The sequence below is a fragment of the Pan paniscus genome, chromosome 5 (genome assembly GCF_029289425.2).
Source record: "Pan paniscus chromosome 5, NHGRI_mPanPan1-v2.0_pri, whole genome shotgun sequence".
Taxonomy (NCBI): Eukaryota; Metazoa; Chordata; class Mammalia; order Primates; family Hominidae; genus Pan; species Pan paniscus.
This window is the reverse complement of record NC_073254.2, coordinates 50,993,412-51,021,220: the sequence shown is the minus strand read 5'-3', so window position 1 is coordinate 51,021,220 and position 27,809 is coordinate 50,993,412. Positions and strand designations below refer to the sequence as shown.

At 43.1% G+C, this 27,809-nt stretch overlaps 1 protein-coding gene across 2 annotated transcripts in view; it reads left to right on the top strand.

Moving 5' to 3' along the window:
- Positions 1-4,234: 4,234 nt before the first annotated feature.
- STK38 (serine/threonine kinase 38) overlaps positions 4,235-27,809 on the top strand; it is a 53,934-nt gene continuing 30,359 nt past the window's right edge. The window contains exons 1-4 of one of the 2 annotated variants that reach the window (XM_003818904.6): positions 4,235-4,526; positions 11,487-11,622; positions 26,375-26,426; positions 27,558-27,680. In XM_003818904.6, coding sequence (XP_003818952.2) covers positions 11,492-11,622; positions 26,375-26,426; positions 27,558-27,680 — 306 coding nt within the window. In that variant the 5' untranslated portion in view covers positions 4,235-4,526; positions 11,487-11,491. The remainder of the gene's footprint in view (positions 4,527-11,486; positions 11,623-26,374; positions 26,427-27,557; positions 27,681-27,809) is intronic. The other variant, XM_008972314.4, reaches the window with a different exon arrangement.

Sequence of the window (27,809 nt, the reverse complement as noted above, 5' to 3'; positions counted from 1 at the left end):
GGCAACCCAGTGAGACTCTTTTAAAATACACACACACGGCCGGGCACGGTGGCTCACGCCTGTAATCCCAGCACTTTGGGAGGCTGAGGCGGGTGGATCATTTGAGGTCAGGAGTTTGAAACCAGCCTGGCCAATATGGCGAAATCCCCTCTCTACTAAAACTGCAAAAATTAGCCAAGCATAGTGGTGCACGCCTGTAATCCCAGCTACTCGGGAGGCTGAGGTAGGAGAATCTCTTGAAGCCGGGAGGTGGAGGTTGCAGTGACCCAAGATCACATCAGTGCACTCCAGCCTGGGTGACAGAGCGAGATTCCGTCTCAAAAACAAAACAAAACAAAACAAAACACACACACACACTCATGCACACTAGTCTCAAGGCCAGGTGCAGTGGCTCACACCTGTAATCCCAGCACTTTGGGAAGCTGAGGCAGGTGGATTGCTTGAGCTCAGGAGGTGAAGGCTGCAGTGAGCTGTTATCGCACCACTGCACTATAGCCTAGGTGACAGAGCGAGATCCTGTCTCAGAAAAAAAAAAAAAAGATAGTCTGGAGGAATACCCACCAAAATGTTACTTGGTGGTTATGTTACCAGGGTGGGACCAGGCTAAGGCAAGCAAGGTTCCTAGAACACTCAATGTAAGGCTGCCTTCACTCTCAGGGTTCTGCAAATGCAGGAGTAGAACCTGAAAGTGAGTGTCTTCTTAAATGTTATGCCCTCACGTGCTTCACCCTAGTCTTGGCCTTGGTTGGGACCTACGGCTGCTGGATTATGGGCACTTTCTCCTTCTCACTTTTTACTTGGATATATGTTCAAGTTCCTTGCTCCTCTAAGTGTAGTACATGGACCAGCAGTGATAGCATCATCTGGGGGCTTGTTTGAAATGCAGTATCTCAGCTCTGCCCCAGACTTTAGCCAGATCTGCTCTTTAACCAAATCCCAGGAGATTTATGTGCATGTTACAGTTTGAGAAGCACTGGGCTAGCAGGCACCCAAGCATAGTTCCTGTCTTCTTATGAAAGGAATATTCAGAGGCAATTGATGCCACTGCCCCAATAGGTGGGGCACACACTGCTAAGGGGTAAGATGCCTGTTTTTAAAAAGAGTTGTGGTTCTTTCCAAGTGGCTCAGTTTTGGCTGGTGAAGCAATCATAGGTCAGCTTGATAAAGGAGAGGCAGGTGATTCCCTTGGAACAAAGAATAGGTGAGTTGAGCAGGTGAGCAAGACACTCACCTTGGGCACAAAAAACTCAGTAATCAAGATAAAGACCATTTTAATGCAAGGTTTTTCAAAAATCAAAATTAATGCAAAAAATCCATGATGAACAAAACATCGAAATTTAAAATAAAGCTCGACTCACTGTGTAAGGTGGTTCATGCCTGTAATCCCAGCACATTGGGAGGCTGAGGTAGGAGGATCACCTGAGAACAGGAGTTTGAGACCAGCCTGGGCAACATAGTGAGGCCTGACTCTACAAAAAATTAAAAAACTAGCCGATCAAGGTCGTACGCACCTTTGGTCCCAGCTACTCACAAGGCTGAGGTAGGAGGATTGCTTGAGCCCAGGAGTTCGAGGCTGCAGTGAGCTATGATTGTGCCGCTGCTCTCCAGCCTGGGTGACAGAGTGAGACCCCGTCTCAAAAAACAAACAAACAAACAAACAAACACGGGGATGTGACAACATCAAAATTATGCAGGTCAGATCTTTCTAATTTCCAACTCACAGTCTGGGATGGGTATAAGTGATTTCAGTTTTGGTGATAGGAAAGGGATTCAGATGCTCGAGTGGCCAAAAAGAACGACAAACGTCCATTATAGTTATTGGAATCTTGGTAAAATGTCACCTTTTGGGTTCCTGCAGAAAGAGCAGCATAATTTGGCTGGGCTGTTTTGAGGAAAACTTTAGTGCTTATTTGAGTTGTGGTACAGATAAATTAATATAGGAGGAAAGGGCCGGGTATAGTGGCTCACGCCTGTAATCCCAGCACTTTGGGAGGCGGAGGTGGGCAGATCACGAGGTCAAGAGATAGACAGCATCCTGGCCAACATGGTGAAACCCCATCTCTAGTAAAAATACAAAAAAAAAGGCCGGGCGCGGTGGCTCACGCCTGTAATCCCAGCACTTTGGGAGGCCGAGGCGGGCAGATCACAAAGTCAGGAGATCGAGACCATCCTGGCTAACATGGTGAAACCCCGTCTCTACTAAAAATACAAAAAATTAGCCGGGCTTGGTGGCGGGCGCCTGTAGTCCCAGCTACTCGGGAGGCTGAGGCAGGAGAATGGCGTGAACCCGGGAGGCGGAGCTTGCAGTGAGCCGAGATCGCGCCACTGCACTCCGGCCTGGGAAACACAGCAAGACTCCGTCTCAAAAAAAAAAAAAAAGAAGAAGAAGAAGAAGAAGAAAAAGATTAGCTGGGCATGGTGGCACGTGCCTGTAGTCCTGTAGTCCCAGCTACTAAGGAGGCTGAGGCAGGAGAATCACTTGAGCCTGGGAGGTGGAGGTTGCAGTGAGCCGAGATCGTGCCACTACACTCCAGCCTAGTGATAGAGCGACACTCCATCTCAAAACAAAACAAAACAAAACAAAAACAACCCCCCCCCCAAAAAAAACATATATATAAGAGAGAAGAGAGAGTGAAATTCCTCTTCTGAAACTGGGAAAGTTCCAGGAGGAAGATAAGGTTTGAGCTGGGCTTTGGAAGGAGGAAAGAGAAGAGGAGAAAGAACATTGGATTTGCAGACAGAAAATGGGGTTCCCCTCTTGGCTACTTGGCTTACTAGCCGTGGGAATTCAGTCAAGTCACTTAGCTTCTCTAAGTATCAATTACTTCATCTGCAAAACCTCGTGTGTCACTGCCAAAGTGAGGACCAAGTGAGATTAAATAAGTGAAAGTTGTTTGTAAACTGTAAAGCATTATGCAAACATCTTGGACTATTATTAAAAGCTTAAGGATGGGTAGGACTTTGACAACAGGCATTTGGGGATAAGGGCCTCTGGGCAGAGAGAATGAAAGGCGAAGTGATTGATTGATATGTATGTAGTGATTGATTGAGACAGGGTCTCCCTCCGTTGCCCAGGCTGGGGTGCAGTGTCATGATCATGGCTCATAGCAGCCCTGAACTCCTGGGCTCAATCAATCCTCCTGCTTCAGCCTCCACAGTAGGTGGGACCACAGGCACGTGCCACCATGCCGGCCAATTACAACAATTTTTTTTAGAGGTGGATTCTCCTTATGTTGCCCAGACTGGTCTCAAACTCCTAGGCCCAAGCTATCCTCCCACCTGGACCTCCCAAAGTGCTGGAATTACAGGCACGAGCCACCACGCCTGGTGAGAAGTGATTTTTGTTAAGAGGCTAGACAAAAGGAAACTGGGCTTTGAAGATGAAATGAATGAATAACTCGCAGCACGTGCTTCCTTCTCTCCCTAGATGGCCCCTTTGCAGGCAGTCAGGGACCATGTCTCGTTCATCTTAGTTTCCAGGAGCCTGACACTTTGTAGTTGAGGGCTTTGTGCTCCATTCTCAAGAAACGACAAGTGCCCAAAGGCTATTAAACTTGGGACCTCTTTACCCCCAAAAGTATACAGAATAAGAGTTGGGTGGCCTTGAAAAGCACCTTCTTCTGTCCACACTGGGTCGCCCGCTGGGTAACCTCCCAAACCTATGAGAGCTCACCTTATCCCAGGTAAGGTCCTTACTTTAAGGAAGAGGAGGGGGGCCAAGGGCTCCAGCAGACCTGTTCTACACGGGGTAGGGGGGTGGGTGGGAACTATACAGGTGACAACATTTCATAGAACTACACACACACTCACACACACGCACATGACTGCATACCCAACAGGTTAAATCCGAGTATGGTCTGTAATGAAGTTAATTGTATTGGTTTAGTTAATTGTATTGGTTTAGTTAATTGTATTGTGCGAATGTCAATTTCCTGGCTTTGAGAATGTTGTATCTTAAGAAAAATGTTGAGGTAAGCTGGGTGGATGATGGTATAGGGAACCTGTATGTATTAATTTTGCAACTTCTTGTGAGTCCATAATTATTTCGAAGTAAAAAGTAAAACAAAAGAAAACAAGGGAACTTCCCCCTCAGCCCAGCCTACTTCGAGACCGCCTCCCACTCACACATCTGGCCTCACCCAGGACCAGCCAGCCCTAGGCAGGGGGTGAAGGGAGGGGCAGGGCGGGGCCACGCAAGCGCAGTTCCGCAATCCCGGCCGCTCCGGGAAGTCGCGCATGCGTAGTCTCGGCCCCGGGCTGCCGCGCCAGCCCGTCTCCGCGCCGGGGGACCGGGCTGCCTTGGCCCCTCAGCGCTCCCGTCTTTTCCGGCAGTTGGAACGCTTCCTGTTGTCCTCACCCGTAACCGCCTGTTGCCCCCTGTCTCAGAGTCCCTCACGCCTCCCCTCCCGTCTTTGGCTCGTTGGCTGCCGCCGCCGGGGCTTCGCCAGCCTTCAAGTCGAGACTACTGGCCGAAGGGGCGTCTGCGGCTCTCCGCCGTCCCCAGCCCTGCCTCTCCCTGGGCTCTGGTGAGTTGCTTGCTGCCGCCGTCTTCACTCCATCCCGGGGTTTTTCCTTTATCTCCTCCTTCCCCAGCCTCCGACTCCTTCTTGGGCTTTCTCCTTCTCGCCGGCGCCCTCTTTGAAGCCCTAACCTCTCAGCCTCTTGGCCTCTCTCCGCCCCTCTCCTTAACCCCCTTCTTCCCCCGTCTCCAGATGCCCCTTGTTGGCCCTCTCCACATTTTTCCAGTCCCAGCCTTTCCACCCCATCCTTTCTCTTTCTCCTTTTGCAGTTGGAGCGGGAGCCAGGCTTTCCTTTCCATGTTGCCACCTTTGTCTGCTCCCTGCCACCAGTCAGTCCCTCAGGGATCTCGGTCATCACCAGTTTTTATCTCCTTTTCCTTCTTCTGGGGTCTGTGAACTGTGGTCTGAGGCAGAGATGTCGAAAGCCCCCCTTGGGGTGTGGTATCTTTGAGTCGGCTCCTTTCTCCGTTAGTCTTAGGATACTGGGCTTCAGATAAGCTTCAAATCACAGGAAAAGGCAGGGAAAATTCTTAAGAAGAGAGTGGAAAAGCAACAGCCAGAGGAAAAAGTCGGTAAGGGCTTAGAGGAAAGTCTGTGTCAGAAAGCGGGCAGAACGGCCGGCAGAGAGACCAGATCTCTCAGTTCATTCTGAAACGACTAAAAGACTCGGAGAGAAACTTGTTCTGTTTGAAATGCACCGAGGAGGGTTAGAGTGAAGTAGACCCTGAGTGTCTCCACCCTTTGAGCTCACCCTGCCTCTGAATTAGCCAGGCAGTATGTTTGGTTTCCCTAAACATAAAACAACCACCACCTCGATAACAGGCTCTCCTCCCCACCCTAAACGTTAGATACCAGCTTTCTCCTAAGAGGAGAGAACGCTATAGCAAACCATTTCATGTCCCAGCCCTATCCCCCATCACACATAAACTCCTAGGAATGGACATCAAAAATGAGTATATTTCCTAGTTAATCTTTCTTAAGGTGCTAAGTGCATAGCACTGTGCATGAAATGGGGGAAGAATATTAAAACAAGTATAAGACATGGTGCTTGCTTTCTAGTGTAGGTAGAGATTACAGTTTAGTAGGATTTACAGTTCAGTGGGAGAGATTAGACATGCGACTTAAGCAATAATCTTAGCTCCAATGTTGAATCGTCCAAATGAAAGATAATAGATTGTCAGTCGCAAAGAAATAAAGTCCATATTGTTGAGAGAGGGTTATTTATAGTGATCACAGAGTACCATTGTAAAGTCAGTCAGTTAGCCAGGCATAACCATATAGATTGAATCATAATGGTTTTCATTTGACTTCCTTTTGAGTTTGCAGGCCTTACACCTGACTTTTATGAGGATCAGTTCCTTTTGTTAATTTTTTAAAACTTTGAAGAATTCCTCAGCCACCTATTATTTCCTAATTCTTCAGAGTTGAAGAATGAAACAAATGGGGCAAAGGCCTCCAATGGCTTCTAGGTCAGGGCAGGAAGGCTTGAATTGTGGAAAGCCTGATGGATAGTCCTGTCTTAAGAAAAGTTGGTTGACCCAGTAAATCTATGAATTGCTATAGGGCAATATTAATTACATCTTTTGATTAAAGGATATTAGAATTAGGCTAAATTTTTTATATTACAATAGAGGAAGTGGAGGAGGGTTTAAAGAAAGGTCAAAGGGAAGGAGAGTGCAGTCTTTATCATTATATTAGAAACTCTAAAAGTTGAAAAACACTCTGCTTAAGAATTTGTTGGTCTAATATTTGAGCATCTTTGAGTTCATTTAGTGTCCTTTTGATCTTTTTAAAAGTTTAGGTAGTAATGCCAGCCAGCTACTTAAATTAGTCAAAGCATTTTTGATATATCCATCAGTGTAAATGTAGTCTTTATTCTTTTTTTTTTTTTTTTTTTTGAGACGGAGTCTCACTCACCCAGGCTGGAGTGCAGTGGTGTGATCTTGGCTCACTGCAACCTGTGCCTCCAGGGTTCAAGCGATTCTCCTGCCTCAGCCTCCCAAGTAGCTGGGATTACAGGTGCCCACCACCACGCCCGGCTAATTTTTTTTGTATTTTTAGTAGAGACGGGCTTTCACCATGTTGGCCAAGCTAGTCTCCAACTCCTGACTTCAGGTGATCCACCTGCCTCAGCCTCCCAAAGTTCTGGGATTACAGGCATGAGCCACCGTGTCCGGCCATCTTTATTCTTTAGCTTTGTTGACAACTAAAAATCATTAACTTACTCAACTGCCTGTTATATGGAAGGCACTGTTTGCCTTAGGGTTAAATACTAGCAGATTGTTGTGTTGTGTTTGTTGTTGTTGTTGTTTTTAAGACAGAGTCTTGCTCTGTCCCAGGCTGGCGTGCAGTGGCACAAGCCAAACTCACTGAAACCTCTGCCTCTCCAGCTCAAGCAATCCTCCCACCTCAGCCTCCTGAGTAGCTGGGACTACAGGTGTGTGCTACCAAACCTGGCCAATTTTTTGTATTTTTTTGTAGCAACGGGGGTTTTGCCATGTTGCACAGGCTGGTTTCAAGCAATCTCCTACCTCTCCCTCCCAAAGTGCTGGGATTACAGGGGTGCACCAGTGCCCTGGCAAATTGTTACATTTTTATGTTGAAGTAATTTCAGTTGTTAAAATGTAACTACATATATGCAATTTCTTCAGGAATTTTCAGACAAGGAAGTACAAAACTCTCACTTGCTTTTGACATGTTTTTACATCTGGTTTTTAAATTTCTTCACCAAACACACTTAGAGTGCATGTGGTTTTCATTGTGGGTGGAGGGGGGGGGTACAGGCTGACAAATAAGGAACCACACCCAAGCTTCACAAACCAAACAGAGGTTTTTTTTTTTTTTTTTTAATTCCTTTAGTGATACTCTAAAAGATTTGAGTTTGCTTTGGTATTAGTCGAAACTTCCCCATAAAAAATAATGTGATATTTTATAGTAAGGTAGCTCTTAATGCAGTGTCTTAAATTTGTTTTTACTGATCTTTTTGGCACATGATGAATCAAAATGTTTGACTCTCAAGTAGAGTCTTAGTTTTGAATCTCTGCTCTGAAGGAATTATTTATGTGATTTTTGTCTGCGTATCTTTTTAAATAATTGCTTTTTAAATAATTTTAAGGCTTTTTTGAACAAGTGTTTTATAAGCCTTAGTTTAATCCACAAAACAATTTAAAAAGCTACTAAATATTAAGGGGGAAAACCTGAAAACTTTTCTTAAAATGCACTATCTTTGAAAATGGTCCTTGGCCGGGTGCGGTGGCTCATGCCTCTAATCCCAGCACTTTGGGAGGCCCAGGCAGTCGGATCATCTGAGGTCAGGAGTTCAAGACTAGCCTGGCCAACATAGTGAAACCCCATCTCTACTAAAAATTAGCTGGGGGTGATGGCATGTCCCTGTAGTCCCAACTACTTGGGAGGCTGAGGCAGGAGAATCGCTTGAACCCAGGAGGCGGAGGTTGCAGTGCACCGAGATTGTGCCATTGCACTCCAGCCTGGGCGACAGAGTGAGACTCCATTTCCAAAAAAAGAAAAATGGCCCTTTGACTCTCATGATTCTTTTTTGCCGCAGCTGTAGGGGGTAGTAGAGACAGGGTTTTGCTATGTTACCCAGGCTGGTCTTGAACTCCTGGACTCATGAACTCCTGGGCTCAAATGATCTCTCTACCTCACCCTCCCAAAGTGATGGGATTACAGGCATGAACCACAGTGTTCAGCCTCTCCTAATTTTTACTCAGCTTTATATTGGGATGAAGAGACAGAGAAGTAGATCATATGAGAGGTAGGAATGGTAAGAATAAAATATTGAGCACTATTGGCCGGGCATGGTGGCTCACGCGTGTAATCCCAGCACTTTGGGAGGCTGAGATGGGCAGATCATGAGGTCAGGAGATCGAGACCATCCTGGCTAACACGGTGAAACCCTGTCTCTACTAAAAAATAGAAGAAATTAGCCGGGCGTGGTGGCGGGTGCCTGTAGTCCCAGCTACTCGGGAGGCTGAGGCAGGAGAATGGCACGAACCTGGGAGGCGGAGCTTGGAGTGAGCCGAGATGGCGCCACTGCACTCCAGCCTGGGCGACAGAGCGAGACTTCGTCTCAAAAAAAAAAAAAAAAAAATTGAGCGCTATTGCCAATGCTGGAGCAAGTCAATGTTAGTGAACAATTTGGCCAAGTGTGATAATACAGGTTAGCTGAAATATCTGGAGGAAAATGAGATTTTATTTTATTTATTTATTTTTTTTGAGACGGAATCTTGCTCTGTCACCCAGGTGGAGTGCAGTGGCATGATCTCGGCTCACTGCAACCTCTGCCTCCCGGGTTCAAGCGATTCTCCTGCCTCAGCCTCCCGAGTAGCTGGGATTACAGGCACCTGCCACCACGCACAGCTAATTTTTGTGTTTTTAGTAGAGACGGGGTTTCACTCTGTTGGTCAGGCTAGTCTCCCAACTCCTGACCTCAGATGATTCGCCTGCCTTGGCCTCCCAAAGTGCTGGGATTACAGGCGTGAGCCACCGCGCTCAGCCGATTTTATTATTTATTTTTGAGACTGAGTCTCGCTGTGTAGCCCAGTCTGGAGTGCAGTGGTGCTATCTCGGCTCACTGCAACCTCTGCCTCCCGATTCAAGCAATTCTGCCTCAGCCTTTGGAGTAGCTAGGACTACTGGTAGTGTGCCACACTCCTGGTTGAAAACAATATTTTAAATTTAGGAAAAAAATATTCTATAACTTATCTAAACCCATTGGTGGTGTTTTTTTCTTGTGTAAAATGAGGAAATTAAGATCTCTTGTTTTTAAGGTATTGCTGCTTCTACCACTAGAATCGTGATTCAGGTTTTTTGGCATATTGTTCCCTTTATTTTAAGACTTAAAACTTTATTTTAACTTGTAAATTCAAATAAATGGCAAACATTTATCAAATACCTTAAGGCTGTGTCAGAGCATGTATGTATCAGATTACCATTTTTAATCATAGATTTTTCTTTTAACTGTGGATAAACTTAAAAAGTTATTGGTAACAGTATATGCTTATGGAAGAAAATATAGAAAAACATGGGCTGGGTGCAGTGGCTCATGCCTGCAATCCCAGCACTTTGGGAGGCCAAGTTGGGTGGATCACTTGAGGTCAAGAGTTTGAGACCAGCCTGACCAGTGTGGTGAAACCCCGTCTCTACTGAAAATACAAAAAAAAAAAATTAGCTGGGCACAGTGGCTGGCGCCTGTCATCTTAACTACTTGGGAGGCTGAGACACGAGAATCGCTTGAACCTGGGAGGCAGAGGTTCCAGTGAGCTGAGATTGAATCATTGTACTCCAACATGGGCGACAGAGTGAGACTCCATCTCAAAAAAAAAAAAAAGAAAAAGAAAAACATGGAAAAAGCACAAGCAAGAATAACATTTTCTATTCCCACTACCTACAGGTAAGCCACTAATAACATTTTGATGATATGTTTCTAATAATTATGTTCATGTACAGTAAACACATAAAGAAAATTGAGATCGTGATATACGTTCTGCTTTGTAATGTATTCTGTTGACTTAGAGTGGGAACATTTCCTCTGACATTAACTATTTGGACATATTTTAATTGCACATTATTTTATTGAAGGGCTTTTTCATACTGAATTAGTTCTATTGTGTATATTCAAGTTATCCCTAATTTCCCTTTGTGATTACAATGCTGCATTGCACCTCCTTGTGATGAATTTTTATGGGTCTTTGATTTCTTCAAGGTAGATTTTTAGATGGCAAAGAATTGTACTGTATGCGTACTGTATATTTTTTTTTAGGTCTCACTATGTTGTCCAGGCTAGTCTTAAACTTGGGGACTCAAGCAGACCTCTGTCTTGGCCTCCCAGGAAGCCAGGATTACAGGCGTGTGGTTTACTATATATTCTTAATTTACCTATATGGTATTGTGATCTTGTTCTCTTTTTAAAAATGCAATATGCACTTGCACTAATATGTTTTAAAGATATATTTGTGGGCCGGGCACGGTGGCTGACGCCTGTTATCCCAGCACTTTGGGAGGCTGAGATGGGCGGATCATGAGGTCAGGAGTTTTGAGACCATCCTGGTTAACATGGTGAAATCCCGTCTCTACTAAAAATACAAAAAATTAGCCCGGTGTATTGGTGGGCGCCTGTAGTCCCAGCTGCTTGGGAGGCTGAGGCAGGAGAATGGCGTGAACCTGGGAGGTGTAGGTTGCAATGAGCGGAGATCGCGCCACTGCACTCCAGCCTGGGCGACAGAGCGAGACTCCTTCTCAAAAACAAACAAATAAATAAAGATATATTTGTGTGGGCCGGGCGCGGTGGCTCACAGTTGTAATCCCAGCACTTTGGGAGGCCGAGGTGGCCCCGTCTCTACTAAAAATACAAAATTAGCCAGGTGTGGTGGCGCATGCCTGTAATCCCAGCTACTCGGGAAACTGAGGTGGGAGAATCGATTGAACCTGGAAGGTGGAGGTTGCGGTGAGCCAAGATCATCCTGTTGCACTCCAGCCTGGGCAACAAGAGCGAAACTCCATCTCAAAAAGAAAAAAAAAAAAAAGATATATTTGTGTGACTTACAGGTACAGGTAAAGTTGCTTCTGGTTTTCTGGTTGTTGCATGGTATTTCCTATGCAGCCACAGCTCTTTATTTTCTTACTTAAGTGCCTCCAACTTCCCATAACACAAATTAAGGCATGATGAACATCCTCTCTGTGCTGAACATCCTGTGTGTGTCACTTTAGAAGCCTGTGTGACGGTTTCTTTAGTCTTTATACCTAGGGGTGGGATTTCTGGGTCATAGGACAGTAATTTATATTTATTTTCACTAAGTATTCTCTTTCTCTGGCTTTTGTTACATGTTACCTGTTTGTCCTCCAGAAAACTTGCACCAATTTACATTCCTACCAATAGGGTAGGAGAGTGCACAATGGGTGGATTCTAACTCCAAATCTAACACCTCTTCTTTTCTTTGTTTCTAGCAGCCATGGCAATGACAGGCTCAACACCTTGCTCATCCATGAGTAACCACACAAAGGAAAGGGTGACAATGACCAAAGTGACACTGGAGAATTTTTATAGCAACCTTATCGCTCAACATGAAGAACGAGAAATGAGGTAAAGAATTTTGTTTGAAAAAATTGTGTCATGGTTGTGGCATTCCTTTCTCGTATTGTAAAACACTTATAATGCTGAAAGGAGACAAGAATAGTAGCAGCCTTATTATAGACTATCATAATGGAATGACAGTGAAAGGGCTTTTCAAAGTCCCTGCCATTAACCCACTTATGCCTACAAGTCAATAACACAAACTTCTGTTGAAATCCAAGAAAAAAAATGGTACTTGGGAGGTTGAGTTGGGAGGATTGCTTTAGCCCAGGAATTTGAGGCCAGCCTGAGCAACACTGAGACTCTGTATCTTAAAAAAAAAAAAAAAAAAAAAAAAAATTAGGCCCAATCCAAGGAGTTGATTGTTAAGGCAGAGTGGTATAATGGAATAGCAGCCCTTTTGGAGTCAGACTTGGGTTTAGAGTCCTGCCAGTTTCATTGAATAGCTGTATGAAGCTCTAATAAGTTCCTTAGTCTTTCTGTGAATTGGTTCCCTCATCAGGAAAATGGGGATAATACTACTTGCCTTGCAGGATTGTGTTGGGGATTAGATATAACATATGTGAGTATGTACCATAGTGTTTCACACATAGTAGTCACTTAGTTAATGGTGGTAGTATCAGCTATTGTTATTACTGATCTGGTGTATACTGTCCTCTTGGTAACTCATAATTTATTTATTGGTTTTTTTTTTTTTTTGAGATCGAATCTCACTCTGTTGCCCAGGCTGGAGTGCAATGGCATGATCTCAGCTCACTGCAGCCTGTGCCTCCTGGGTTCAAGTGGTTCTCGTGCCTCAGCCTCCTTAGTAGCTGGGAATACAAGTGTGAGCCACCACGCCTGGCTGATATTTGTATTTTTAGCAGAGACGGGGTTTCACCATGTTGGCCAGGCTGGTCTTGAACTCCTGACCTCAGGCATTCCACCTGCCTCGGCCTCCCATAGTGCTGGGATGACAGGCATGAGCCACTGTGCTTGGCTGTAACTCATAATTAAAAAAAAATTTGTCCCAATATTTTACTATGAAAGTATTCAGAAGTACAGAAAACTTGTAATAAACAGTGAATATATACATATATATCATCTAGAGTCTATAATGGTTATTTATTATATTTGTTTAACTGCATATCCATCTATCCATTCTTGTATCTGTCATTAATCCATCTTAATTTCCTTTTTTTTTTTTTTTTTTTTTTTTTTTTTTTTTTTTTTTTTGAGACAGAGTGTTGTTCTGTCACCCAGGCTGGAGTGTAGTGGCGTGGTCTCGGCTCACTGCATCATCTGCCTCCTGGGTTCAAGTGATTCTCCTGCCTCAGCCTCCCGAGTAGCTGGGATTACAGGCATGCGCCACCACGCCCAGCTAATTTTTGTATTTTTAGTAGAGACAGGGTTTCACCGTGTTGGCCAGGATGGTCTTGATCTCTTGACCTCTTGGCCTCCCAAAGTGCTGGGGTTATAGGCGTGAGCCACTGTACCCGGCCAATCCATCTTAATTTTTTGCCTCACTTCAAGGTATGTTGTAGACATCAGTATACTTCTGAATATTTCTGCTTATATAACATTAACTAGAGTTCAGTATTTATACTTTTTGGCGAAGGGTGTAAAATTTATATACAATGGAATGCACAAGTTGAAGGGTACCATTTTATGAGTTTTGACAATTGCATACACTTGTATAACTTAAACCTTTATCAAAACAGAACATTACGTCTCCCAGAAAAAGTTTTCATGCCTCTTGGTTCTTCAACCTTAGACAAAGACAACCACTGTTGTGATTTTTTTTTCTTTTTTTCTTTTTTTGAGACGGAGTCTCACTCTATTGCCCAGGCTGGAGTGCAGTGGCGTGATCTCGGCTCACTGTAAGCTCCGCCTCCCAGGTTCACGCCATTCTCCCACCTTAGCCTCCCGAGTAGCTGGGACTACAGGCGCTTGCCACCACGCCCGGCTAATTTTGTTTTTGTATTTTTAGTAGAGACGGGGTTTCACTGTGTTAGCCAGGATGGTCTCAATCTCCTGACCTCGCGATCCACCTGCCACAGCCTCTTGAAGTGCTGGGATTACAGGCGTGAGCCACCGTGCCTGGCTGTGATTTTGTTTCTATCATAGTTTTGCCTATTTCATACAAGTGGAACACATAAATGGAAACATGTAGTATGTACTCATTTGAGCAAGGCATCTTTCATTTAGCATATTTTTTTTTTTTGTCGAGACGGGGTGTTGTTTTGTTGCCCAGGCTGGTGTGCAGTGGCATGATCATAGCTTACTGCATCCTTGACCTCCCAGGCTCAAGCGATCCTCCTGCCTCAGCCTCCCAAGTAGCTGGGACTACAGGTGCATGCCACCATGCTTGGCTAAGTTTTAAAATTTTCTGTAGAGACAGGGTCTCACCTTGTTGTCCAGGCTGGTCTCGAACTCTGGGGTTCAAGTGATCCTCCCACCTTAGCCTCCCAAAGTGCTAGGATTACAGGTGTGAGCCACCACACCTGGCCAGCATATTTTTGAGGTTCCTCTGTGTTGCTATATGCATCAATAATTTGTTCCTTTTTATTGTTGGTACTATTCTGTCTTCTGACTATATCTTAGTTTGTTTGTCCATTCTCCTATTGATAAACACCTGGGTTCTTTTCAGTTTTTGGCTATTTTGAATAAACTTCTATGAACATTTTTGTACCAATCTTGTGAACATTTGTTTTCAGTTCTCAGATAAACATCTAGAGAGATTCAGTGGAATTGCTGAATCATGTACATAGCTATATGTTTAGTTTTATAAGAAACTGCTAGACCTTTTTCCAAAATATTATTAATATATGAGAGTTCCAGTTACTTTACATTTTTGCTAACATTTGCGTTGTCAGTGTTTTAGTTATTTTGGTGGATATTTAGTGATCTCTCACTGTGATTTTTATTTTGCATTTCCCTGATGACTAATGATGTTGAACATTTTTATGTGCTTTTTGGCCATTTGTGCATCTTCCTTTGTGAAATGTTTGTTCAGATTTTTCGAGCATTTAAAAAAATGGAGTTGTCTTTATTATTGAGTTGCAGGAGTTCTTTGTTTGTCCTACATATCAGACCTTTGTCATGTGTATGTTTCGTAAGTAATCTCTCCCAGTCTGTGGCTTTCTTGCTCATCTTGTTAACAAAATCTTTAGGCAAGCAGAGGTTTTAAATATTGATGAAATAAAATTTGGCATTTTTTTAATGGTTATTGTATTCTGTGACCTTTCTAAAAAACCTTTCTTCTTTAAAAAAAAAAATTAACTAATTTGGGCCAGGTGCGGTGGCTCACACCTGTAATCCCAGCACTTTGGGAGGCCGAGGTGGGCGGATCACCTGAGGTCAGGAGTTCGAGACCAGCCCAACCAACATGGAGAAACCCTGTCTCTACTAAAAATACAGAATTAGCTGGGCGTGGTGGTGGCGCATGCCTGTAATCTCAGCTACTCAGGAGGCTGAGGCAGGAGAATCGCTTGAACCCAAGAGGTGGAGTTTGCGGTGAGCTGAGATCACACCACTGAACTCCAGCCTGGGCAACGAGAGTGAAACTCAGTCTCAAAAAAAATAAAATTAAAATTAAAATTAAAATTAAAAAAAATTTTTTTGTTTTTTTAGAGTCAAGGTCTTGCTATGTTGACCAGGCTGGTCTTGAACTCCTGTCCTCAAGTAGTCCTCCCACCTCAGCCTCCCAGAGTGCTGGACTTACGTTAGCTACGGTGCCTGGCCAGAAACCTTTATTTATCCCCAAGTCATAAGGATTTTCTCCTATGTTCCATTTTGGAAGTTTTTTAGATTTAGTTTTTACATTTAGTTCTGTGATCCATATTGAATTAATAGATGTGTATGATATGAGGTGGGGAGTTCAGATTGATTTTTATCCTTTTGGATATCAGTTATTTTAGCAACATTTGTGGAAAAGATCTTCCCCCATGAGATTGCTTTGGCACTTTTCTTGAAAATCAAGTGACATATAGGTGTGAATTCATTTCTGGGCATTCTTTTTCTGTCCCATTGATTTCCTTGTCTGTCCTTAGCCAGTCTCACCCTGTTTTGATTACTGTAGCTTTGTAGTAAGTTTTGAAGTCAGGTAATGTGTAAGTCCTCCAGCTTTGGTCATTTTATTTTAAGATTGCTTTGAGTATTCTGTGTTCTTTGCATTTTATTATAAATTTTAGAGTCAAGTTATTAATTTCTACGGAAAAGCCCAATGGAATTATGTTGCTTTTTTTTTTTTTTTTTGAGACGGAGTCTTGCTTTGCTGCCAGGCTGGGGTGCAGTGGCGTGATCTTGGCTCTCTGCAACCTCTGCCTCCTGGGTTCAAGCTATTCTCCTGTCTCAGCCTCCCTAACAGCTGGGACTACAGGCACACGCCACCACACCCAGCTAATTCTTGTATTTTTAGTAGAGATGGGGTTTCACCATGTTGGCCAGGATGGTCTCGATCTCCTGACTTCATGATCCACCCGCCTTGGCCTCCCAAAGTTTTGGGATTATAGGTATGAGCCACTGCACCCAGCCTGGAATTACTATTGGAATTATATGACTCTGTAGATCAGTTTGTGGAGAATCGACATCTTAACAATATTGAGTCTTCTGTTACATGGACATTGCAGATCTCTGTTTTTCTTGTTGTTTGTTTGCTTGCTTGTTTGTTTGTGTGTTTGAGACGGAGTTTTGCTATTGCTGCCCAGGCTGGAGTGCAACGGTGTGATCTCGGGTCACTACAACCTCCGCCTCCCATGTTCAAGCAATTCTCCTGCTCCAGCCTCCTAAGTAGCTGGGACTACAGGCACCTGCCACCACCCTGGCTAATTTTTTGTATTTTTAATAGAGACGGGGTTTCACCATGTTGGGCAGGCTGGTCTCAAACTCCTGACCTCAGGTGATCCACCCGCCTCCTCCCAAAGTGCTGGGATTACAGGCATGAGCTACTGCACCTGGCCCATGTCTCCATTTTTAAGGTCTTCTTTAGTTTTTCTCAACAGTGTTTTCATAATTTTTAGTGTGTGCATCTTACATGTCTTGTTAATCTATTTCTAATATTTGGGGGTTTTCTGGATGCTATTTAGAATTTCACTGTCCAGTTGTTTGCTGCTAATATATAGACATATAACTGAATTTTGTATATTGATCTTGTATTCTGTAACTTTCTAATTAGTCTAGATTTTTTTTTAATTTGCATATTTAGGATTTTCTATGTAAACAATCTTGTGATATTCAGGTAGAGACAGTTTTACTTCCTTTTCAATCTATTCACCTTTTTTTTTTTTTTTCCTTGCCTTAGTGCACTAGCTGGGAATTCCAGTAAAATGTTGAATAGAAGTAGTGGGAGTGGATATCTTTGTTTTCTTCTTGATTTAAGAGCAAACGTGCTCACTGTTTTACTAAAGATGCCCTTTATAGGTTGAGGCAGTTTCCTTATGTTCTAATTTGGGTTAAAATTTTTTTTTATTGTTTTTTTTAGAGACAGGGTCTTGCTTTAACCCAGGTTGGAGTGAGGTGGCACAATCATGGCTCACTGCAGCCTTGACCTCCTGGGCTCGAGTGATTTTCCCACCTCAGCCTTCCGAGTAGCTGGGAATATAGGTATGTGCCACCACACCTGGCTAATTTTTTTTTTACCTTTTTGTAGAGACAGGATATCACTATGTTGACTAGGCTTATCTTGAACTCTTGGCCTCAGGCAGTCCTCCTGCTTCAGCCTCACAAAGTTTTGGTGAGCCACTGTGTTCAGCCTATGTTCCAATTTGGCTGAGGAGCTAAGAATTTTTATCATGAGTAGGTGTTGAATTTTTTCTTTTTATTATTCTTTTTTATTTTTGTCATTTGTTTTGATTTTTTTTTGTGGTTGTTGGATTTTTTTCAAATGCTTTTTCATCATCTCCATAATGGTCATATTGTTTTTCTCCTTTATTCTTTTAATATGGTGAGTTACATGGACTGATTTTTGAATGTTAGACTAACTTTACGTTTCAGGGGTAAAACCCTCTTGATGACATTGTATTATCTCCTTTATGTTGCTGGGTTGATATGCTAATATTTTGATAAGGATCTTTGCAATCCTGTTCTTCATGAGGGTGTAAGTGATAATTTACATGGGATATATAATTTGACCTTAAATATGCAGTTCTGTATGTGGAATAGTCAAATGTTTTATGCTTGGTGGTGGCTAGCTGCTGTTCACTGGAGTAAACAAGTGTCTGCACAGTGTCCCGTGTTAGGATCATGGGGAATTCAAACGTAAATCTGTTCAGAATATCTTTAGGCAGGTGAAACCTGTGGAGACAGTTATTTCAAATACAGTCACTTCTTGAAATCATAGCTACTGGGGTTGTAATTATAAAGCAAATGGTTATGAGTTTTGATTTAGCCACTTGTTTAGTAGTAGTCCTCTGGGTTTTATCCTACTGGTTCTGCCCTAGCTATGGTTTATTGTTGGTATGTATCACATTCTGCAGGAACAAGATGATGTATGGTTTTGTTTACATTATTAATAAATGATACATTGTGATTAACACTAAGATTATACCCCAAAATGAGCAGACAGCAGTGCTTTGCATTCTTTGGATTCTTAAGATAGAAAAGCCTTCTAAAAGTTTCAGTGGTTCCAGAAGCAGTGAGGGTTATATAAAAATAAAATTTTAAAAAATACAGCATTGGTGGTTTTGCTTTTTTTGAAAGACCAAATTAATCAAAAGACAGAAGAGAATGTTAGATATTTAAGAGGGTTAGAATGTTTGTTTTTGGTTGTTTATCAAATTGCCATTATTTTTCATTAAAGAACAGTAAGCCACGTGTGGTGGTGTGCACCTGTAGTTCTAACTACTCAGAAGGCTGAGGTGGGAGGATCTCTTGAGCTCAGGAGTTTGAGGCTGCAGTGAGCTATGATTGTGCCACTGCACTCCAGCTTGGGCAACTGAACAAGACGCCATCTCTTTAAGAAAAACAACAATGCACTAGTACTTTCAGCCTTTCAGAATTAATATATCCTTGTAGATCTTTTTTTGTTGTGTACCCCTTTTTTTTTTTTTTTTTGTGAGATGGAGTCTCACTCTGTTGCACAGGCTGGAGGGCAGTGGCGCCATCTTGGCTCACTGCAACCTCCGGGGTTCAAGCAATTCTCCTGCCTCAGCCTCCCGAGTAGCTGGGATTACAGGAGCACGCCACCATGTCTGGCTAATTTTTGTATTTTCATTTTGTTTTTGAGACGGAGTTTTGCTCTTTTGCCCAGGCTAGAGTGCAATGGCGTAATCTCGGCTCACTGCAGTTGCTGCCTCCCGGGTTCAAGTGATTCTCCTGCCTCAGCCTCCCATGTAGCTGAGATTGCAGACATGGACTACCATGCCTGGCTAATTTTTGTATTTTTAGTAGAAGCGGGGTTTCACCATGTTGGCCAGTCTGGTCTTGAATTCCTGACCTGAGGTGATCTGCCCACCTCAGCTTCCCAGAGTGTGTGAGCCACTGTGCTTGGCCTAATTTTTGTATTTTTAGTATAGATGGGGTTTCACCATGTTGGCCAGGCTGGTCTTGAGTTCCTGACCTCAAGTGATCCACCCGCCTTGGCCTCCCAAAGTGCTGGGATTACAGGTGTGAGCCATCACACCCGGCTAGTACCCTCTTTTTTGTATGAGCTGCTAGTAGGTTTTGGATTTACTGATACAGCTCAATAAGACTTTCAGGCTTTATTGTTCCTAGAAAATTTTTTAAAAAGTGATTGACAAGAGTTACCTCAGAAGTAAACTAAGTGAGAAACAAGGTTTAAAGCCTTTTTTTTTTTTTTTTTGCAGACAAGGTCTCACTGTGTCACCCAGGCTGGAGTGCAGTGATGTGATCATGGCTCGCTCACTGCCGCCTCAAACTCCTGGGCTCAAGCCATCCTTAGCCTCCCAGAGTGTTGGGATTACAAGCATGAGCCACGATTGCCTGGCCTGAGTTTGCAACCTTTTTGATGTTCTGGAGGGACACATTGCAGGACCTTGATAAATAAACAGTTTTGATGATATGAGACAATTGATAATGAAGAGATAATATATGATGGAGGTTTGAAATAATAAGTATTGGGCTAGTAAATTTTGAGACCAAGTTGTAATACAAATTTTCATTTTTTTAATTTTGTGTCTTGTCTAGGTACCTTTAAAATATCTGTTATTCCTAGCATTGCTATGCAACTCTTTCCTTGTTCCATCATAAAGAACACTAGTTTATAGTTGAAACAAAGGGCTTACTGCAAGGCCATACGTGTCCAAAGCCCAGAGATAGAAGAAAGAATAAACTTCATTTGGGAATTGTTTCCTGTATAAACATAAAATATGATAATTTTGAGCAGTTTCATAGAAACAATATAGTAGCCTCTACAGATTGGTTTAAAAATAATTAAACCCCCTGAATCTAGTGTCCATCACACAGTGCTGCAGAATGCCACCTGATGGTCTCCTGTTAATACCACTGTTAGATCATAAGCACTCAATAGGGCAAGTGCATCTGCTCTATTCCTTCAGTCTGTGTTTTGCCTTCAATGGCAGCCTTGGTTGTGACCTTCTCTAGGAGCAGCAGCTCTCTTTGTATTCCCTCTGTATGTGATCCTAGGTACCTAGTAGGTATTGACAGTTGTCTACTTTTTCATTAAAAAACAACGTTTTAGATAATTCATAGCAGTTTGAAATCAAATCTGAAGAAACCGGCATTTCCTTTTACAAAACATTTTCAGTTGTTTCTTTTCTTCATGAATACTAGTTACGTGGATTAATTAAAACCATAAACACCTAATTTAATAGGTAATAATGATAAGCTTTTTTCTTCCCAAATCAAACAAAGTCTTTCATACATTTTACTGAGAATTTCTATGTTCTGCAACTCCTCTTAGATTTTCTCATGTATGTTTTCTTAACTGGAGAAATTCCTCATTTGGTCTTATCTAATACTAAGTAGAAATACGTGATTATTATTAGTGATCCAGTGTCAGTTTTATTTAAGCCTCAAGAATGAGTAAGTGGCCGGGCGCGGTGGCTCACGCCTGTAATCCCAGCACTTTGGGAGGCCGAGGCGGGCGGATCACGAGGTCAGGAGATCGAGACCATCCTGGCTAACACGGTGAAACCCCGTCTCTACTAAAAATACAAAAAATTAGCCGGGCGTGGTAGCGGGCGCCTGTAGTCCCAGCTACTCGGGAGGCTGAGGCAGGAGAATGGCGTGAACCCGGGAGGCGGAGCTTGCAGTGAGCCGAGATCGCGCCACTGCACTCCAGCCTGGGCGACAGAGCGAGACTCCGTCTCAAAAAAAAAAAAAAAAAAAAAAAGAATGAGTAAGTCCAGACCTCCTGATGTTCTTCACTGACCAGATATCAAACCAGAGTGTAGAACTGAAGTAATTTGTTGAGATTTTAAAGAATCTGTGTAGTGTTAATTTTAGGGTATTTCTGGCTGGGTACAGGGGCTCACACATGTAATCCCAGCACTTTGGGAGGCCGAGGTGGGTGGATCACTTGAGGTCAGGGGCTCAAGACCAGCCTGTGCAACATGATGAAACCCCATGTCTACTAAAAGTAGAAAAATTAGCCACACATGGTGGCATATGCCGGTAATCCCAGCTACTCAGGAGGTTGAGGCACAAGAATCACCTGAACCCGGGAAGCAGAGGTTGCAGTGAGCCGAGATCATGCCGTGCACTCCAGCCTGGGTAACAGAGCTAGACTCTTGTCTCCAAAAAAAAAAAAAAAGAAAAGAAAAGAAAAGAAAAAAAGGAAAAAGGCCGGGTGTGGTGGCTCACGCCTGTAATCCCTGTACTTTTTGAGAGGCCAAGGTGGGTGGATCACTTGAGGTCAGGAATTCGAGACCAGACTGGCCAACATGGTGAAACCCCATCTCTCCTAAAAATACAAAAATTAGCTGGGCGTGGTGGTGGGCACCTGTAATCCCAGCTATCCGGGAGGCTGAGGCAGAAGAATCACTTGTACCCGGGAGGCAGAGGTTGCAGTGAGCCGAGATAGTACCACTGCACTTCAGCCTGGGTGACAGAGTAAGACTCTTGTCTCAAAAAAAAAAGTATTTATTAGACATTTTCTGAATTTTAATCATGGAGATGTAATCACAGCCCTTTCCCCTCCCCCTCCCCTCCCCTCTTCTCTTCCTGACAGAATCTTGCTCTGTCGCTCCTCTTCTCTTCTCTTTTCTTTCTGACAGAATCTCGCTCTGTCACCCAGGCTGGAGTGCAGTGGCACGATCTCAGCTCACTGCAACCTCTGCCTCCCAGGTTCCAGAGATTTTCCTGCCTCAGCCTCCTGAGTAGCTGGGATTACAGGCACGTGCCACCACGCCCGGCTAATTTTTGTATTTTTAGTAGAGATGGGGTTTCACCATGTTGGCCAGGCTGGTCTCCAACTCCTGGCCTCAGGCGGTGTGCGAGCCTCAGCCTCCCAAAGTGCTGGGATTACGGGTGTGAGCCACCATGCCTGGCCCTATTTCTGTTAAATACACTATTTTTCCTGGTTTTCAGTGTCTCACCAAAATACTATCTGTTTTCAATTAGGGTGGAATAGCCCTATTCTCTCATCCCTGCTACCTCCAAATCAGGCTATGCCAAGAGGGGACCCTAAATTAGATTAGAAAAGGGGGCTAATTGTAAGTAGTAGTCATGAATGTGTCTGCACATTGCTATACATTCTGACTTTTTAAAATTTAGCAGCATACATTTAGAAAGTAGCTGTGTACAAAGCACTATTCTTAGTGGACATAGGGAATTCAGATATAGTCCCTGCCTTCAGAAGGACTTACCACTCTCTCATATAAGAAATGAACACACACGCAACTAAATGGAACACATGGAAGGCATCACTGGGGTGAGGATGGATATGGCCTCTAAGTGTGAAAGTGGCTTGGTCTCTCTCCCAGGGTTCTGGTTTTGAACATTGGAATTGAAGGGAAGAGTGGCTCCACCAAAGGCTGGAGTGTTAGTTAACCTGGCATTGCTACCAGAGAACATGCCTGTGTGGAGAGTCCTGCTATTCTTTTTCATTATGAACAATTTTAAACATAGGTGGAATAATATAGTGACCCCGTTTCAATATATTCATCCCTCAGATTTAATAATTTTAGGGCTTTGGTACATTTTCTTCATCCATCCCATTTTGTTTTTTCTTGCTATTGTGTTTTAAGGTAAATTCCAAACATCTGTCATTTTAATCCTACATACTGTCAAGTATGCATTTCCAAAAATATGGCCATTTTCTTGCATAATGCAAATGCCACCATGAATCTAACCAAGTTAACAGTAATTCCTTTGATATCATCTCACAGAGGATGTCATTTTTAAGTCTCATTTCAGGCTGTCCTTGCTGTTTTTGGTGTCCTCAAGGTCTTTGTGGACCTGGTCCTAATTGTTATCATGGATAGGCTTTTTTTTTTCTGGATACTTTCTCTAATGAAATAATCTGATTGTGTTCAAGGAGTTAACTTCACTCTCAGGCAGGTATTCTGCAACCAATTTAATTACACTTCAGTAAACCTGTGGAAAACCTCTTAGTTTGTATTTAGGTTTAAAATATAATTAGAAGGAGCCAGTTTTGTGACACAGTGGATAGTGCATTGGACTGGTAGCCCATTCTGATGTAGTCATTCAAAAACGTATAGTCAGGACATATGATGGTGTTTAGTACTCAAGGCACAAAAAGAGCTGACCACAGCTGTGTTCTTAGAGCTTTTGCCTAGCATGTTATGCTTTGACTTTTCTTGTTCTTCTCTGCTTCAACTACCTAACCACTTGCAATGGAATTAATTTACACTCCCGAAACTACTAAGAGTACAGCCTTTTCTCTCCAATACATGTGCACGCATAGATGCACATGTATCCCAAAATATTCTGGGAACTGGGAGAACTGTTCGTGTTCCTCTCTCTGTTTCCTGTCTTGATTAGTGGCATCATATCCCTCTAGACAGGAAATTCTAAGGTTTTTCTCTTGACTCCTATTGCCAGTTGGTCATATTTGCAATAGCTCTATTCACTTCATTCTAGTTTTCCTGCCCTAGTTCCAGATCTTTACTGTACATCTGAATCATTACAATAACTCTCAACTAGCCTCTTTCTCAGTTGCTTTCCCTGCCAGTCCATCAGATCCTCATTACTGCTGGTTACCATTCTAAAATAGAAATCTTATCACATCACTCCTTTGCACACAAGCCTCTTTTAGCACTCAGTTGTCTACAGAATGAGATCCAACCTTCTTGGTGTGGCATTTGAAGTGCTGTGTGCGTCAGCCACAATGGACTACATGCTATTTCTGCAGCATACTGTACACTCTTTTTTTTTTTTTGAGATGGAGTCTCGCTCTGTTACCGAGGCTAGAGTGCAGTGGTGCGATCTCGGCTCACTGCAAGCTCCGCCTCCTGGGTTCACAACATTCTCCTGCCTCAGCCTCCCGAGTAGCTGGGACTACAGGCGCCGGCCACTACACCTGGCTAATATTTTTCTTTTTTTTTTTGTATTTTTAGTAGAGATGGGGTTTCTCCGTGTTAGCCAGGATGGTCTCGATCTCCTGACCTCGTGATCTGCCTGCCTCAGCCTCTCAAAGTGCTGGGATTACAGGCGTGAGCCACCGCACCTGGCCAGCATACTGTAGTCTTATCCTTCTTTGCTCTGTTTGTACGTATTGCCTGTTTATCTGGAATGCTGATGAGTGGTGGAGGAGAGATTCTAGCCCACGTGCTTTCATTTATTGTGCTGAATAAATGAAGGTTCTGTGGAATTGGTTGTAAGGAAGTTTTACTTGCTTCTTTTAGTTTTATGAGACTATAGATCAAAAACATTACTGCATGTACTTTCTAAAGTTCAGTATTCCAAAAGTTTGATGTCTGAAGGTTTTTTTTTTCTTTGAGGCAGTCTCACTCCGACATCTGAGCTGGAGTGCACTGGTGTGCTCTCACCTCACTGCAACCTCTGCCTCCCAGGTTCAAGTGATTCTTGTGCCTCAGCCCCTCCCAAGTAACTGGGATTACAGGCACCTGTCACTATGCCCAGCTAATTTTTATATACATATGTGTGGGTGTGTGTATACTAATATATATACATATATTACATATGTGTGTGTATATATGTGTGTATATATACTTATATACATATGTATGTATGTATACACGTATACATGTATACATATATATACATATGTATACATGTGTATATACATATACATATAAATATATATGTGTATATATATATATATATTTTTTGAGACGGAGTCTTGCTCTGTCACCCAGGCTGGCATGCAGTGGCGTGATCTTGACTCACTGCAACCTCTGCCTCCCAGGTTCAGGCAATTCTTCTGCTTCAGCCTCCTGAGTAGCTGGGACTACAGGCGCTCGCCACCACGCCTAGCTGATTTTTGTATTTTTAGTAGAGATGGGGTTTTACCATGTTGGCCAGGCTGGTCTCGAACTCCTGAATTTATGATCCACCCTCCTCAGCCTCCCAAAGTGCTGGGATTACAGGCGTGAGCCACCACGCCCGGCCTTTTTGTTTTTTTTGAGACAGGGTCTCACTCTGTCACCCAGGCTGGAGTGCAGTGGTGTGATCTCTGCTCACTGCAGCCTCCACCTCCTGGGTTCAAGTGATTCTCCTGTCTCAGTCTCCCAAGTAGCTGGGATTACAGGGTATGCCACCATGCCTGGCTAATTTTTGCATTTTTAGTACAGACCAGGTTTCACCATGTTGGCCAGTCTAGTCTCGAACTCCTGACATCAAGTGATCCACCCGCCTCGGCCTCCCAAAATGTTGGGGTTACAGGCATGAGCCACTGCACCTGGCCTAATTTTTATATTTTTAGTAGAGATGGGGTTTCACCATGTTGGCCAGGCTGGTCTTGGACTCCTGACCTCAAGTGACCCATCTGCCTCACCTCCCAAAGTGCTGGGATCACAGGCGTGAGCTACCACACCCAGCCTGATATATGGAGTTTTGATAGTGGTGCCAGTCACCTTTTTGATCACTTTTTCCTCTTAAATTTCCAAATTCTGCTTTTAACTTTGTTGTTTGTTACCCTTTCCTCATGGCAGGGAAGAGGAGGAAGATGCAGAAATAAAGGAAGTAGACTTCAGTCAGAGAGAGGGAAAGAAACAGCATGATATAAGAGTTTATCAAATACCAGCTGTTTTGTGGTTTGGTAAGGAGGAAATAACTGAAAAAAAAAAAAAAAAAAAAACACCCAAAACCAAGAGAGGACATTTTTTTGAAACAAGAGTCTTTGTTGTATTAACATCTTAGACAGTCTTTTAAAAAATGTAGACCTAAGGGCGGGGCATGGTGGCTCACACCTGTAATCGCAACACTTTGGAAGGTCAGGCTGGAGTTTGAGACCAGCCTGGGCAATATAATGAGACCTCATTTCTACAAAAAATTTAAAAATTAGCCAGGTATGGTGGCACGCGCCTGTAGTCCTAGCTACTTGGGAGGCTGAGGTGGGATTGCTTGAGCCTGTGAGGTGGAGATTTCAGTGAGCTGAGATTGCGCCACTGCATTCTAGCCTGGGTGACAGAACAAAACTCTGTCTCCTCTCCTCGCAACCTGCCCCCCCTCCCCCCGCCAAAAAAAAGTAGGCCTAACAAAGGATGGAAATCTTTTTACTTGTCTTAGTAACTTAATTTTTTTTGTTTTAATGAGACATTTTGAGATTTACCTGTTTGTGTCATTTTTAAAAATCTATTACAGTATTAAGTTACAGAATTTTCAGAAAGTTATCATTCAGATGTGATTTCATGTCTTTTGTTTTTGTTTGTTTTAGACAAAAGAAGTTAGAAAAGGTGATGGAAGAAGAAGGCCTAAAAGATGAGGAGGTAATTAATATTGGCAATGTCTTCCTTAAAACCCAGCATGGCAGGTTGTATCTTGTCCAGCGAGTTGTTAGCCTTGGTACACATGAGAAGTGTTTTGGCTCAGTAACAGAGGAACTTGAGGGGTAGTGTGCTTCCGGATTTGGGTGTTAATTCAGAGGGGCAGATTAATTATTAAGTACCTAGGAGAGGAAGCCTTCTCTAGATGCAGTTATAGTAAACTAGATTTAGAATTCCAAGAGAAAGAAGGGATGAAATCAAATTAAAATTTAAAAGAGCAAGTTGTAGCATTTTTATAGAATTCACTGAAAAGTCTCCGTAGGAGTGGGGCAAATTTTTGAAATATTTATTTATTTTACTTTTCCTGGGATACATACGTGTGCTGAACATGCAGGTTTATTACATAGGTATATATGTGCCATAGTGGTTTGCTGCACCTATCAACCTGTCATCTAGGCTTTAAGCTCCGCATGCATGAGGTATTTGTCCTAATGCTCTCCCTCCCTTTCCCCCCATGCCCCGACGGGCCCCGGTGTGTCATGTTCCTGAAATCTTTATTAAGGCAAAATATCCATCTCAAATCAGCCCTTCCACCCAGTGCCCACAGATACAGTAGGAGAAAATATAGTTAACAAGGGACTGTGCAAGGAACTGAAATGGTAGTGGAAATGCCTTCAAAAATAGGACTGGCTTGCAGAACCCAGGACGTTGGTGAAAAATACCCAATACTTGTAGAAATAACAGAAAGTTAGAGTATACAGTGTTTAACTAACCCAGAGGGAAAGATAAGAACACATTTTTAATTTATATTAAACAGGATAAAGGAAAATATTGTTGATTATTTATCCCTCCCTTCACCAAAAATGTTAGGATAGTGGATTGCTGAAGTAGGTTAGTCAGAGTTCCCAGAGGAGGCACCCATCGGTTCAGTGTGGCTTGGATGTTGTGTCTAAATGCCAGGAAAGGGAGAAGTGACCTCTTAAGGATCCTTCTGGGGTGCTTTCATATGTGAAAAGATTATCCTTAGTCCACTTGGACCTGTTTTCTAGCTGGGTAAGTCACAAACATGACTTGTTACAGAGTTTCAGAATTTCAGTTCCTTCCCCTCTCCTCCCTTTCTTATTTAAATATTAGAAACGACTCCGGAGATCAGCACATGCTCGGAAGGAAACAGAGTTTCTTCGTTTGAAGAGAACAAGACTTGGATTGGAAGATTTTGAGTCCTTAAAAGTAATAGGCAGAGGAGCATTTGGTGAGGTAAAAATCACAGCTACTTGTCAAGTAGAAAAATATTGCAAAACTTCGAAGCTTCTAACATACCATTAAGTCATGATTGTTGATATAACTGAAATATATGGAATTAAATGAGTCAGGCATGCCAGCCCC